A 15,897-nucleotide genomic window follows, 5' to 3' on the forward strand; every position below is an offset into this window, starting at 1 on the left:
CCAGCAAAGACATGACCCCAGTGTTGAGGGAAACTGACCGTTCAGTGAGAGGCATCCGTCTGGCAGGCTCGGCGGCATGCAGTGAGCTGGCTTCGAGCAAAGGGACACCTCGCTGACGAGCACGTCCTTCCACCTCCCGGCCCGGAGTGTGCCAGCCCCCAGCCCGGCTCTGCCCAGCTCGTGCCTCGGGGCTCCCCGAGCTCGTCCCCGGCACCACTGTGCGTGGAAAGTGCTTGACGGCAAGGGGTATTCTGAGCAGAAAGCATCCTGCACTAAATGTCGTAAACATTTTCCCCTGAGATCTGGATTGGCCAGCGTCCTTCCGAGAAACAAAAACAGTAAAAGGTTGTGTGTGGATGGATGTGTGCGTGCATGCATGTGTGGGTGTGAGCGCACACGTAGAGAGAGGGGGACCCAGGGAACAGAAGCAGCTGGACCAAAGGTTGTCTGCTGGCAGAGCTCCTTCCTCCTCGGTGGGAGCTCAGTCTGTTCTATTCAGGCCTTCAACTGATCAGATGAGGCCCACCGCAGCTTGCAGGGTGGTGCTTTACTCAAAGTCTACTGACTTAAACGTTCAACTCACCTGAAAACGTCTTCACAGCCACGACTAGACCAGCGTTGGACCTAACGTCTGGTCCTGCGGCCCGCTCAAGCTGACACCCAAGCCTGGCGGTCGAGTGCCCCTTGCAGGCTTGCCAGAACGGTGCCAGGGAGCCCTGCCCTGGACCCCATGGCCAGGGGCTGGGTGTCCAGAGTTTTGCCTGTGGCTAAGGTCGAGGAAGGGAATGGATCACTTGCAGGTTGGCTTGCTCACAAATAAGGTCATTCGTGTTTAAAACGATGCCGACGCGTTTCCATGAGGGTGAAGTCAGCTCGGAGTTCTCAGTCCCGCCGGGGCAGGACTTGAACGCAGGAGGTGAGGGCCCATTTCCACGTGCTGACCAGGCCGGGGAAGCCCCGCTGCCTGGATGTGAGGACAAGAGGGAGTCCCCAGCAGGGAGAGGACGGGAGGACACGGCACCTGCTCCTGGGAAGGCCCCTCCCGGATCTGTCTTCTCCTGGGCTCTTCCACGCCCCCTTCTCCCAGGCATCCCACCCGGAATTCCCAGGGAAGGAGCGTGAGTCACACAGGGAGGCTTGGGCCCTGTGTGCAGAGGCCCGCAGAAGTGACAGGCACGTTTATTACCGATGTTTCTGTCGAGGGTGAAAACTCTTTGGTTTCTGCTGACGGACGCCCACCCCTAACCCTGCGGTCTCCACCGCATGGCGCCTTTCTGCTCTGAGCTTCTGCCCATGAAAAGCAGAGACTCCTGGTTGGAATGCCGGGGGCAGAGGGGCTGGGGCTGGGCCTGGGGAGGGACATCCGCCTGCTTCCAGTTCACAGGAACCCCCAGCACTCAAAGGGCTCCACAGGGCCTCCCGGCATTGCCAAAGCCCCGGATACGGCCACGCTGTCCCCCATTGCCGTGCAGAGAGGGGGCAGGTCCCCGGACAGAGGCGCGTGGGCGGCCACCTCTGTGATGGGGGCTGGACCAGGGGCAGGGCTCTCGACCAAGGGACATGCCTAGACCCAAAGAGAACCACTGGCCTTGCCTGGTGAGGTCCACGCTCGCCTCTGGGTGGCTCGCGGAAGCTTCCGGACTGGCCTGGGGTCGCACGGCCGCGGGGTGTGGGGTGTGGGTATGTTGGTGCCCCTTGCCCCCTGGGCTGCTCTCCTGAAGAGAAAGGAAGCAGTGAGTAATGCCGCGAGGACTCGGGAAGGAAATGGCCAGCCGTGGCCGTTCCTCGGTGGCCGAGCTTGCCGCAGAGAAGCCGCACAGCCCAGTCTGGGTTGGGGACCCTGCCAGGAAAGCTGGCGTGGGGGTGCTGCCCCTTGGTTGCTGGGGGCTCTGACAGGGGTGGCCCGGCTCCACCCAGGGCTCTCTCTGAAGCCCGCCCCTCCCGCCGGGTGTCCGACCTCAGGGTGAGGAGTCCCAGGGCCCCCTCGCAGGTCTGCGTGGTGTGGACAGCAGGCGCTGGCGGGTGTCTGCAGGGGACGCTGCTCGCACTTCGCCTGGGTCTGGAAACGTGCGTCTCCCGCGCTCGCAGGTGTTTCTGGTTAGTGGTTAGGAGACTTGCCTCCCACGTGCACGGGCCGACGCGGTATTTTCAGGTCTTCACAGAGTCTGACTGCCACTGTCTGATTGATGGTCCTGGGGATGAGCTTTATGTGAAGCACGCTCTGAGCGCCTGCGAGATAAAAGCACACCCCCTGCTCTGGGGACGGAGCGTCTCCTCCCTCGGCTCATATGTCTTCCTAACGCGGCGCTTCCTGGCCCTGCCGCCTCCTGTATGGGTGTGGGCTGGGGCTCAGGACCACCTTGTCCTGCTCCACCATGCCTCCAGCCCGGGGGGCACACACAAGGGGCCACCGAGCTCCTCCTCCGCCCACTGACCGGGCAGGGGTGCGGCCGCCCCCGTGGGCAACGCCCCCACCTAGACATGCAGTCCTTCCTGCACACCGTCGGCCAGAAAGGGGGCGCTGCCTCTGCACAAGTGTGGTCCCCGCATGAGCCTAACCTGCTGTCTGTTGCTCCTGCTTGAGCCTTCCCCGCCGACCCCCGGCTCGCAGCCAGGCCCGGGCCCCTCCTGTGCACCTGGGTATGCCCCCCTTAGCCCTCCATTTGGTCCACTTTAAGGGTGTCCCCCATGCTCCGGGCCCCCTCTAGACTCCATGGCATCCTGGTGCAAGGGACGGCAGGGTTGCAGTGTTTCCTGAGCTGCAGGGGGCACCCGACATGGTGCACGGTGGATTCCCCGTGTCCCACCAGGCTGTGAGTGGGCTCCTGCTGGACGGCCCGGGTCCACTGGTGGGACAGAGAGCAACGGCTCATCAGCACTTGCCCAGTAAGCAGACTGGTCTGAGCGCCCATCGGGTGCAGGGGCGGCTGCCCCCATCCAGACCCAGACACAGGGTCTAGTTGGGGGAAGGGGAGCGGGTGCCGGAAGCGCCCCAGCAGGTCCCCCGGGGGCTGGAGCACACTGCCTGCCCCAGGGCGGGGGTGGGGGTGTGGGGGGAGGCTGCGGTCTGCACTCAGCCCGCACCCGCCGCCCCGTGCCTCCTCCCACCAGCCCAACAGCTTCACACCCTGGAGCACATCGTGCTTGTTTTGGCTGCAGCACTGGCCATCCTCGCAGCCCCGGCTTGCATGACCGTGAGGTATCCGCTTTCTCCGCTACGCCTTTCGGCAAGGCCTGAAATGGCCCTGGGCAGGCGTGTGGGCCGGCCTCCAGCGCTCCCTTGCCCGGGCTCAGGGTGGGGCTCTTGTGGTGGCCCCCCCGACCATGGGCGGGCTGGCCGTGGAGGAAGGAGCCCCCGGCCTCCGACCAAGCTGGCCAGCACAGGCCGCGGCTGCCTCCACCCTCTGACCGCATCACTGCCGGCGTCATCCCCAGCCCTGCCAGCACTGCGGGCCTCAGGTCAAGAGACAACTGCTGCGGGGAGCAGGTCCCAGGAGCGCTCTGCTGGATGTCCTTGTCGCCGGCCAGAACCCCTTGAGGGCAGCATCCAGCCCTCTGGCCGTGGCCCGCGGGCCCTGCATGTGGCCAGATGCCCATGTGTGAAGACGTCCGTGGCCCTGTGCCCTCACAGCCCAGCCACCCTCTCCCTTCAGCTGCGGCCGCCAAAAGGTGGGGCGAGGGAAACAGGAGATTCAGATAATGGGCGAGAATTATTATGTCTTCGTGTGAGCTAGAGGGCAGCCCTGTCCCTGTGATAACTGGGGGCTCAGCATCTCCCATTTCCGCGCTCTGAGCCAGGGCCGGCCATGACAATGAGCACATTGTTCCCAGCATCGGGCATCGTCCCCGGGTGACAGAGCCCCAAACACACGGGATCAGCACGCACTAGGAAACTGTGATGATGAGGCCCTGGACATTCACCAGGAAGGGGGCAAGGGACATGTCACCTGCTGCGGACACCATGCACATGTGGCCTAGGGACAGGCATACCCACGGCTGGACAGGTGCCCGTGGAGGGACTGTGGGCATCCTCATGGAGGGCAGAGGCCTTTTTATTTTTTTTTTTAGCAAAATTGTGAGGCTGGAACCAGGACTGGCTTCCTTGTCTGGGAGCAGGTGAGGGCCCAGAAACTTTGGACGTGCCTTAGGAGGTCACTCTCGGGACAACAGCCAGCACGCTCCAGGTCCTGCACCAACGAACCAAGAATAACAATGTCCCAAGGACCCGGCTCTTTGCCTTCTCCCCTGGGGCCGGGCAGGGATCGGGCAAAGCCCCCAGGAACGGTCTAGGAACAGTGGAAAGTGAGCAGACTGAGAAGAGTCTCGCCCACCCCTGCCTGCCTCTGTCCCCTGCTGGCCCGCTGGGCGTGGGGTAGGGGGCAGGGCAGCCCATGTCTCGGTTCCGGCCGGGCCCACCCTGAGCCCTGCCCCTGAGACACACCTGCTCATCCAAGGGCAGGTGTCTGCTCTGCCCGGTGCCCCCGGCAAGCCCTGCAGGTGGGCTGTAGCAGGGCCTGCTCCTCGGAGCACAATCCCTCTGTGCGGCGCGCGGCATTCGAGGGAGGAAACAGGCCTGACCCATGATGGGGCCGAGCCAGGTTTTGGCCAGACCTAGCACCCAGCTCCAGCCTGCCCCCTGGACCTCGGGCTCTGATGTTACCTTGCTGACACACCAGGCTTGTGCAGCCCACGTCCTGTATCCCAGGAGACACGTCGACTCTTTGAGCCCCCCCTGCTGCACCCCCTCCACATAGCCATCTCTTGGGGCCTGGGAGCCAAGGCCACGTGCACGGGCCTACACTGCCAGGGCAGTGGCCCCCGGACACAGGTTCAGGTGTCCAGAAGCTAGGGCACCAACCAATGTTTCTACATGGGACCTTTGGGGGCGTGGCAGTCAAATGCATCCCTTTTGGGGGCCGAGGCCGTCAGTCTGCTTTGCCCACAGGTGCCTGACCTGCCCCTCCGGCCGTGTTTAGAGGGCGGCCAGACCCCTGCAGAGAACAGCCCACCTCTCATGCCTTTGGAGGGGATGACGGCCCCTCTGAGTCAGTGCGGAGGGGGCATGGGCCAGGACAGGGCACCCTGGGGGAGGCTGTCAGCCCCAGGGCCCTTCCGGGTGGCACCAGCCCCACCAGCCGCTCCTGGTTCTCGTGTTATCTGCATTGGATTCCTGGAGTCTAAACTCTTAAGCTCCCGTAAATCCCCTCTCATATGGAAGTCAGTGAGCCGTGTAATATTTAAACCGTCCGCAGTCGTACCTCATTTGTTTACAAGTTATCCGTGCTGGCACCAGGATCCCTAAGTCAGGTTTCCCAACAACCCCGAAAGCCCCAGCCCTGGGGGCAGAGGAACCCCGTCCCCACTTTCACGGAGGGGCAGGGGGGCAGGATCGCGGAGGAGGGGGTGAGCATGGATTCAGGGCCTGGGGTGCCCCATGGCCACTGACTCCAGGGAAGCAGAGAAGGGAGTCCGGCATGGGTCCCCCGGGGGCACTGTCTGGGGGGGACAGTGTGGCAGCTCGGCCTGTCCTGTGTGCGTGCTCACCTCTGTCCCCGGGGGGCGGGGGGAGCCGGCTCTCCTCACAAGCAGCTCCCTCCGCCAGAAGGCCCTGTGATCTCACACATCCCGCGCGGGTCTTCAAACCTCAGGGCTGGGGCTGGGAGACGAGTGCTGGGCCGGGGGCCTCCGGACGCCCAGGGCTCCTTGGTGCCCACAGCACCACTGGGCAGCCTCAGGCCCATGCAGCTGTGTGGGGCTGCAGCAAGGGGAGAGACTCAGGGCTCTGGGGACCCCTCCCCCATCACGGGGTCCGAGTTCAGAGCCCGAGCTGGGGCATACATGGAGATCCCGTCCTGTACTTCCTGGGGCCCCCTGTTCTGCCACCTGGGGAGCAAGTGGGCCCTCACCACACGCATCAGGCCTGTCTCTTCCATCCACCTCTTGACTCCCGTTCCTTGGAAACCATGTGGACCCGTGGGGGTACGGGGCAGCATCTTCTGCTCCCTGAGGGACCTAGAGCACACGGAGCAGCCCCTGGAACTGGGTGGGCCTCCCACCAGTGCCTGTGAGATGAACGAACGAATGAGTGAATGAATGAGTGAATGAATGAATGAGCGCAGTTGTCACAGCCATGTCCGGCTACAGCTCCTTTCGGCAGAGGGCATGCTCCCCCATGGGTCTGCGTGAGGGCGGCCTCCCTTGCAGCCTGGCTCCCAGGCCTGCCCGATGGAGTGAGGGAGGCCGCCCACTCTCCTGGACCTGGGGTTGAGGCGACAGAGTCTCAGGAGGCCTTGGAGATGGCAGACATAGGATCGGTACCAGACCTGCAGCCCCACGGAAACCAGCGGCTCCCTCAGGCCTCCCCCTGCCCCAGGGGCCGGGCTGCCCTGGCTCTGTAAGCAGGAGCTCCCGCCCCACCCCTGCTAAGACGGGCTCCTCCCTGGGAGCTGGCTTCAGAACCTCTCCCATGCTTCCCACAATCCCTATGTTGAGGGCAGTGCAGGAGGACAGCTGTGACCCCCAGAAGAAGGGGTGGTAATCACCCCATTATGGACAGGAGCGCTGAGGCTCTGAACAGCCATGTGGGTCTCCTGGGGCCACACAGAACCCAGCCCGGCCGCTGCAGCCAGGCGGGAGGGGGGAGGCGCTGTGGCCAGGAGCTACACTCTGGCCTCCCCCGCAAGCAGCCCCAGACCCAGGTGGGAAGCATGTGCGGGGTAGCGGCCCCGGCCATTTTTGGAGGGTCAGCGCTGTGCCCGGACCCTGATGTGGAGAGGGCCGGCGCCCAGACCACACCGTTAGAAGGCAACAGAGCCTCTGCAGGTGAGCCCATGACTGGCTGGCACCCACGGGCCCCGAGGGGGTATCCAGGCCTTGGAGATCCAGAGGAGATTGTGGGTCCAGGGGCGGGAGGGTGGTAGGAGCGCAACGGCGTTTCGCCTGTGAGCGTTCTGCCACTCTAGCCAAGGCACGCCTCACCCTGATACACGCTCTCTGGGTCTGGTTCCCGTCATACGATGCGGCTTCGGGGTACCCCGTGATCACGGCCAGGATCTCTCACGGAGCCTGCCCCCCAGTCCTGCTCTCCAGAAACCTGCACCATCAGCCAGAGCCGCAGTGAGATTTAGGACCAGTGGAGCCGAGCACCACAGCAGGGGACACTGCAGGGCGCCCGCATCACTGAGCGCTGTCCACCCTCAGAACACGGAGGAGCCTGGACTCCGAAGTCACATGGGCTGACCTTCTGAACATGAGCAACACGTATGGCAGTGCCGGCAGAGGCCCTCGGCGGGGGCCAGGAGACCTGACATCGTCCGGGCTCTGCCAGAGCCATGGTGGGCCAGAACAAGGGCCACACTTGGGCGCCCTTGGCCTCTGTGCTTCACATCCTCCTCTCGAGAAGAGCTGGCCTGCCTGCAGCATTTCCAGGACGTCTTGCACCCAAACGTTGCTTCACAGAAAGATTTTGTTCGAGACCAAAGGGATGAGAAAGGGTGGGAATGGATTTGAAGGGGCCTCTGCCAAGATGTAGGGAGTAGGAACTATATCTTAGAAATAGGAAAATAGGCTCAGATTTACTCCTTGATCTCCTGTCAGGCAGGGACTGAGTAGCTCCCAGCCAGAGGAAGGTTTCTCTCCCCTCCTCCAGATCTAGGCCACCCGCAGCCCCAAGCCTTGATCTTTTGCGTTAGACACCTCTAGGCTGACACAAGGGTCAAACTGCAAATGGGAAGGCTGAACCTAAAGCTGCGTCCCTCGCTAGCAGCAGCCGAGCGTGCCCGACGCTCCCCTGGGCCTTCTCACCTCAAAGAAGCCAGAATTAGAAGCCAGACCTGGTACAAAGTTCCTGCTCTGGACTCTACCAGGGACTGGAGAGCTACTTTCCTCTCCACACTATAGTAGCCAGGGGCAAAGTGCTGAAGATGACCTAGAGGTCAGAAAACCAGTGTCATTGTCATTAGCACCACCACCACAGCCACCACCATCACCACCATGGCCACCACCATCATCACCATCACCACCATTACTACCATCACCATCACCACCATCACCACCACCATCATCACCACCATCACCACCATCACCACCATCATCACCACCATCACCACCATCACCATCATCACCACCATCACCATCATCACCATCACCACCATCATCACCATCACCACCACCACCATCACCACCATCATCATCATCACCATCACCACCATCACCACCACCATCATCACCACCACCACCATCACCACCATGGCCACCACCATCATCACCATCACCACCATTACTACCATCACCATCACCACTATCACCACCACCATCATCACCACCATCACCACCATCACCACCATCACCACCATCATCACCACCATCACCACCATCACCATCATCACCATCACCACCATCATCACCATCACCACCACCATCACCACCACCATCATCACCATCGTCACCACCATCATCATCACCATCGTCATCACCATCATCATCATCACCACCACCATCATCATCGTCACCACCCCCAACTCCACCATTATCACCTTAGCAATAGTAGCAGAGGCCACCATAAGAGAAGCAGAGCATCCTGAATAGAAGAAAATGGGCTTTGTTTCAGTTATTTTGAGGTGTGGTTTGATAACAGGGTGATAGTCTTGGGCAAAGAAGTGTGGTGAAGGAGCGCACAAAGGGAAGAGCCCTGGAATCTGGGCTGAGCACCACTCCCCACTTCTTACACGGCTTCAGAAAATCACAGATTCTGAGCCTGACAGGCTCACTTATAAAACAGTGACCCTGACAGGGAGAGTGTTGAGAGCGGGGAACAGTGGCCCTCTTTAAGTTCCCTTGTGACTTTTAGGTATGATGGAAAGAGATAAGAACAGTACTCAGGAGCCCCGTTGCTCCCAGACCCTCCCTCTCACAACTAAAAGCCCTGGTTGCAAGGCACCAAGCAGATATCAGGGTGTCTGAAAGGTGGGAAGAAGACAAGATGCAAGGGGCCTTGGGATGTGGGGAGCTCCCTAAGCTTCCTTGTTTTCTCCCCTATGGTCCCCAGCAGGTGCTGTGAAGCCTCCAGCACAAAATCCTTAGTGGGCACGGACTAAAAAAGCTCCAGGGAAAGCCTGTTCCCCCTGAGAAAAGTATGACCTAAAAACAGAGAAACTGTTGGAGAATATCCTCCCTACGCCAGCCAAACACCAGTGGAAAAACCACAAGCCACCTCCGTGGCTTCAGCTGGCAGAGTGGGAGTTGATTCAGTGATACTTCTCCACCCCAGCCCCACCTCACCCCACCCAACTCCTCACCTCCGGGGGCTCCAGCTGGTATAGGCATCCAGAGGGGAGCTGGGCCCCCAGCCCCACCTAGCATTCACAAGATGGTGGAAGGAAGTGTGGGGGGCAGGCTAGCTGACTCTCTGCCTGCCCCTTCCCTAGTGTCTGTGGGACTCAGCGGCAAGCTAAGCAATCACCCCCGCTCAGGAGTGGTGAGGCAGTGTTAGTCAGGGCCTACTTCCTCTGGGAAGGTCCAGGGGGGCTGAGGAGGGAGCTGGACCTCTGCCCCACTTGTCTGCCACAAGGCCATGTGAGTCAGTGCCCACATCTCTGGGATGCTGGCTGTGGGGCCCCTAAGAAAACTCAACACACCACCTATCCAGCCCTCATGTTACACCTCATCAGGGGGACGTCCTCCTACAGAAAGAGGTGAGGCGGCGTCCCGAGTACAGCAGAAAATCACTCATCCTCCCAAGAACCTGGAAAATCATAGACTGAATGAGAAAAGACAATGAACAAGCATGGTTGTTGCAGATGAGTCAGAGGCTGGACTTCTCCACCAGCGGTTCTAAAGAGCAGCCATCACAAACATGTCTCAGCAGGCAATTATGAATTCTCTTGAAACAAATGCAAAAATGGAAAATTCTGGCAAAGAATTAAAATTTACAAAAAGAACAAATTATCAAACTGAAAAATGTAACGGAAATAAAAAATGTGCTGGAGGGGTCCAGTGGGGGGAGACAGAACCGGTGAATTTCAGGACAGGCGCGTGGAATTTACCCAATCTGAAAAACCGAGAAGAGAGACCAAAAAATGTTGAACAAAGTCACAGGGGCCTGTGGGACCATGACAAGATTGCTGACTTTCGTATCCTCAGAGATGTGGAAGGAGAGAAAAGAGTGGAACTCTAAAAAGTATTACAAGAAGGGCGCCTGGGTGACTCAGTTGGTTAAGCGTCCAACTCTTGATTTCAGCTCAGGTCATGATCTCAGGGTCTTGGGATTGACCCCCACGTTGGGCTCTGCGCTCAGTGGGGAGTCTGCTTGGGATTCTCTCTCTCCCTCCCTCTGCCCCTCCCCCCACTCATGAGCACGCATGTACGTGCACTCTCTCTCTCTGAAATAAATCTTTAAAAAAAAGTAATATAAGAAATAATAGGGCAAAATTCCCAAATTTGGCAAAAGACATGAATCTACAGATTCCAGAGGCTGCCTCAACCGTGAAGGATAAACTTGCACAGAGACCCTCACTAAGGCGCGTCATCATCAACTTCTGGGACCTGCAGACAATGAAAACTCCCAAGGGAAGCCAGAGAGAAATGGTGCGTGACCTACAAGGGAACAGCGGTTGAATAACCGGGAGTGTCTGGCCTGCAGCCACGGGAGCCACGGAGAAGGGACTTGCACAACATTGCTCAGGGGCTGACTGGGAATGGTTAACTGTGGATTCTATGTCTAGAGGAAATATCCTTCAGGGACGAAGGAGAAAGAAAGCATCCTCAGATGACTGAAGACAAAGAGACTTTGTCACTAGCGAACTCCTCTAAAGGGAAGACTAAAGGACGTTCTCTAAACAGAAAGGAAATGATAGAAGGAGACTTGGAACCTCAGAGGCGCAAAAAACCATCAAGTTGGGTTAAAATTCAGCTAATGTATTATAGGGTATTCTAATGAGTTTCTTAAACCATTTGGTGGAAGGGAAGATCGTAATACCGTCCGAGGTTGTGCTCAAACATGTGTAGAAACCAGGGGACGATTCTGTTTTAAAATTTGGGAGGCTACAGGGACCTAAACAGAAGTAAGTTCTCTGCCTCTCACTCCAAGTGGGAAGCGTCACGACTGGGAGATTGTGGTGTTCCCCTGGGCAGTCGCCAAGAAATCCATACAACACAGTCTGCTGAAAATCCTTATCAATAAATCAAGATGGAATTCCAAAAAACGTTCAACAACCCATGGGAAGGGGAGAGAAGAGGAACAGGAGACAAAATAATATGGTGGCAGAGTCAAGATGGAACATATTAGTTGTAAAACATCCAAACACACTGAGAGGCAGAGATTGGTCCCACGGACTCAGCCGACGACCGAGTACGTGCCGTCTTCACAGACATACGTGCTCACGTCAAATACGACATTGGTGGTTTGACAGCAGGAGAGGAATGCACACACATGCTGATAGACGGGTGTATGTCATGCAAGCTGAAATTCCACCTAGTCCTGCCGTGAAGACTCCCCCCTCCCCTCCCCCTGCATCCCCTCCCTTTCCCTCCAGCCTCCACCAACCTATGGTGTCTATGCGTTCTGTTTTTTCTCCATGTGCTTATAATCCTATAAAAAAGCCACATGTTCCCTTACACGAAATGTGCAGAGATATGCGTGGGAAAGTGCCACTGTTTTCTTTACCAGGAGAAAAGGGGAGATCATTTTATAAACACTTCTCTGTAGTGTGTTTCTCTCTCAATATTATTTTGGGAGAATTCCACCAAATCAATGTGGAAAAATTCCCTTTATGCATCATTTATTCAACCATTACTTCATTGATGGCTGTTAACTTTTTCTCCAGGATTTTACTCCCAAACGATGCTATCAACATCTTTGGAGATAAAAACAAGCAGAAACATCACAATTATCTGGTAGGGGGGTTGATGCTTACATGACCCTCAGAGTGGCGGCCCTACTAGAGGGTCCTAAACAGATGACGGTTTCCGCTCCTGCCCAACCCCATCTGCCCAGGATGAGGGTTCCAACCTGCTTCAGCTGCCGGCCTCATAAAAGCTATGAAAGCCCTAGAAAACCCACCAGCTGACTGTGTTGGCCCCCAGAACAGGGCAGCATTCCTGCTGGCTCCTGTCCCCGACCAAGGTTGACTGTCCCTGACCATCTAAGACACACTTAAAATGGAGAGCCCAGGGCCCTGCGGAATCAAGCTTGAGCCCCTGCCTTTGGGACAAACTGCAGAAGGACACAGCCTCAACTCCTAGCCCAGGGCTTTCTTGGGACAAGGTGGGTGGGAGCAGCCACTTCAAGGGCATTCATCACCAGGGTCACCACCTAGAATACACAGCCCGATGTGATCAGAGGCCGCACACTGTTTTGTCTTTTATTGAACACCCTGCTAGGGCTGAGGGGCGAGCTCCCTGCCCACGCCCAGCCCTTGCCCACAGCCCCTCAGAAGCACCTTCTCTGAACCACAGATGTCCCAAACTCCTTGAAATCTGCGGAGGTGACCCACATCTGCTTGAAGCTGCTCAGGGAGGTGACAATGGAGGCCCCAATCCATGTGGAGAACCACCTGTCCGGGGGAGCTGTGATCTTGATGGGGGTCCCTTTGGAAGCCAGGTGCTCCAGCTCCTTCAGAAGACGGTCATCGAGGCCCTGGAACAGAGTGGTGCCCCCGGACAGCACAATCTCCCCATAAAGGGTCTTCTGGATGTCCGCGTCGCACTTGGTGATGCTGCAGGAGACCATTTTCGAGAGGCCCGGGTTTTGGATGCCCAGCTGGTCGGGTGCGAACAGGGCCTCGGGCGCCTGGTGCAGCGGGTCCCCAACACAGATGACGCTCCCGTCCGGCAGCTTGTACTCCCTCAGGACCTCCTCCGGCCTCCGGGAGAGCTCCTTCTCTGGCTCCAAGGCCACGTAGCACAGCTTCTCCTTGATGTCGTCCACCAGGGTTTTGTCCAGCACGCACGGGAAGGGCCGCCCGCTAGCCAGCAGCAGCCGCGTGAGGTGCTCTGTGATGTCCCTTCCCGCCACGTAGAGCTTGGTGACTGCATGGGGCAGGGAGTACCCTTCGAAGATGGGGACGGTGCAAGTGACCCCATCCCCGCTGTCCACCACCAGGCCCGTGACGCAGGCTGAGGCGTAGAGGGCCAGCACGGCCTGGTCCGACAGGTAGAAGGCGGGCACGTTGAAGTTCTCGAACATCATCTCGGCCATCTTCTCCCGGGCCTCCCTGGGGTTCAGGGAGGGCTCGGTCATGAGCACGGGCCGGTCGCTGGCCTTCACCCCCAGCTCCCACTCGAACAGGTGCTTGCAGAGTCTCTCCATGTCCTCCCAGCCGGTGACCAGGCCTCGCTCGATGGGGTAGTGCAGGTGCAAGCCCTCGTGTTTGTGCAGAGCCTTCTCCCCCACAAAGTACCCCTTCTGATGCGCTCCCGCCGAGGGCGTCTTGAACTTGGGGTGCCCCACGACCGAGCTGATGACGTGCCGGGGTCCAATCTCCCCAGAGAGGCCCGCTTTGCAGAGTCCGGAGCCATTGTCGAAAATCACAGCTGGAGCCTCTAACACGCGTGGATTAAACATGTCTGCAGCACCCTCTTCTGCACTTCGCCAAAATGCGGACAGAACCCTCTCGGGCCACTTTGTGACGCAAGAGGCCTTTCTGGAAGTTTTAAGGGCGCGGGATTCCACGGCTCTGCGGCGACTCCCAGCTGGGGCTAGAAGGCGGCTGCTCCGTGGGCGCCCTCCATGCTCTCCGCAGATCTGCCCTGCTTGCAGGCAGCCCGGGAGGCCACCGCCTTTTCAGGGATGATGGTCCCACATGTAACAATCCAGCCAAGGCAACAATTGTCCTCCGCCAGCAGCACGGGGCCTTCAGGGCGTGGGGGCTCAGAGTCCCCGGTCCTCCCCCCTGGTGAGCCTACAAATGGCACAGGGCAAGCCGGACGCACAGGCGTTGCTGATGGGCCTGTGGACGGAGGCCCAGCCTTGGAACCCAAGGCAACAGCCCAGCTTGGGCCCACCCAGAGGACTGGTGTCTGCTGTGTATGGGGTGACAACAAAAACACACTCACCTTTGCTAAGGAGATGGCCAAGCACCAGGCACGGGTCCGGGTGGAGGAACAGTGCCCACAAGCCATCACAGCAGGAACTCAGAATGTGTTGACTCCTCCAGGTAGCCCTCAGGGATTTGTCTTCCCTTCACCCCACGATCCCTGGCTCTCTGTGCCACAGAACAGATGCGAAGCCATGCTCTCTCGGCCTGCAGGCCGTCTCCCCAGGCAGGCCTGTCCCTGCTCTGGCTTGAGGGCTCCGCATTGCTCTCCGCAGCCTGTGCCATTGGCAGAGAGCAAAGTGCAATGATCCCTGGGGTTGGGAGCGTGACCTCTGAAGATGGGATCTGGGAACCTCAGATGGGATCTGAGGAACCTCAGATGGGATCTGAGGTTCCCAGAGTGGGGCACTCCTGTGTCTATGGACCATCACACGGTGGCCACACCCCCTGCACGCTCAGAAGTGACCAAGTCATCAAGTTGGAGGCTGGCAGCAAGGCCGGACGGTGGCAAGGCTAGAGGTCTAGCCCAAGTGGCCAGGCAGAGGGCCGGGCCACCAGCTGGGAGCTCCCAGAGGACCCGTGCCTGCCGCCCTGAGCCCTGGGGGTGGAGGCGGGCCTGGGGAACGCGTGTTTACCTGATGATCCTTCCCCTCCCAGCACGTCCAGAATCACCCTCGGGTCCAGCTCCACCCCATCCCAAGAACTCTCCCAGGGGACCACCTCCCCTACAGAGCCCCTAGCCTCCTCTGCCATTGGTCTTGTGTCCTGCTGACCAGATAATACAGTAGTGTTAGTCGTGTGGTGTAGACACCTGGTGTAGATGTGTGGTCTGTATGTGTGGTGTAGACAAGTGGCAGACATGTGACTTCATGGGCACCCTCGGGGCTAAGCTTTGTTGGACGTTTTCCCCAAAGGACTCCTCCAGGTGGAAGCTGAGTCACACGCAGGCTGGGGTCGATGCCGTGGGATGGCCCTGACGAGTTTGCACAGCCCACAGCCATCGTCCACGGCCGCTGTGGGGCATGCTGTGATTTCGGGGCTCCAGCATTAAGGAAGCTGCGTCTCCGGCAGGCCACTGCTGTGGGCGTGGACAGTCAGCAGAAGGCCGTGTCTGGGGGGTTCCAGCCTGCTTACATCACAAAAGGCCTGTGTACTTGGGGTCTCAGGCATTGCTAGAATTTTCTGATTGTTGCCAAACACTCCAGGCTGAATCCGTGGAATGTGCTCTCAGGGTTTCCAAATTTTGGCTCCCAAAGTGGCCCACATGGGAGGTGATGTAACAATGGACATCAGTTTCAAACACCGGGTCGAGGTGCGTGGGTGACACGTGGGTGTGTCCCGCAGGCAGAGCCTGGCAGGGGCATTTGGCTTTTGCAGGAGGGACCAAGAAGGAGAACAGGACCAAGGCTGATGCGCAGACGTGCGGGCATGGGTGCATTCTGGGAATACTGGGGGCCCTGTTGCTATGACAACACACCATAACCATGTCCCATAGGCCAGCTGCCTCTGACCCACGAGCAGGTCACCCAGGCACCCAAACCAGGCCCCCAGGCCCGTCCCTGAGCTCCCCAGGCCCAGCTTCCTCGTCGGCCCCCCAGTTAGGTCTGGGACACGTCTACCTGTTGCCAAACCTGTGACCCGCCCGCCCAGCGCCACACAAGCTGAGACCCTCGAGGACAGAGCTGGGAACGCTGGGCCGGTGTCAGACCAGTGGCGCCAAGTAAAGCCACCCGAGCACTTCCAGGACCCCTTTCCCAAATGCTCCCACTCTCCCTGCCAAGCCTGGGAGACGTGCTGCCCTTTGTCGGGAGCCTGGCGCCTCCCAGGCCTGCCTGACAACCCCGGACAGTCATGGCCGGCAGAG

The 15,897-nt window shown here is 59.1% G+C and overlaps 1 protein-coding gene across 1 annotated transcript; it reads right to left on the reverse strand.

The window, feature by feature from the left end:
* Positions 1 to 12,345: 12,345 nt before the first annotated feature.
* LOC100479085 (actin-related protein T2) lies at positions 12,346 to 13,731 on the reverse strand. The gene has a single exon (XM_002919417.3). The coding sequence runs from the start codon at positions 13,559 to 13,561 to the stop codon at positions 12,428 to 12,430; it is 1,134 nt and encodes a 377-aa protein (XP_002919463.1). The 5' UTR covers positions 13,562 to 13,731; the 3' UTR covers positions 12,346 to 12,427.
* Positions 13,732 to 15,897: the final 2,166 nt, after the last annotated feature.

This window comes from Ailuropoda melanoleuca, unplaced genomic scaffold (genome assembly GCF_002007445.2).
Source record: "Ailuropoda melanoleuca isolate Jingjing unplaced genomic scaffold, ASM200744v2 unplaced-scaffold405, whole genome shotgun sequence".
NCBI classification, from domain to species: domain Eukaryota; kingdom Metazoa; phylum Chordata; class Mammalia; order Carnivora; family Ursidae; genus Ailuropoda; species Ailuropoda melanoleuca.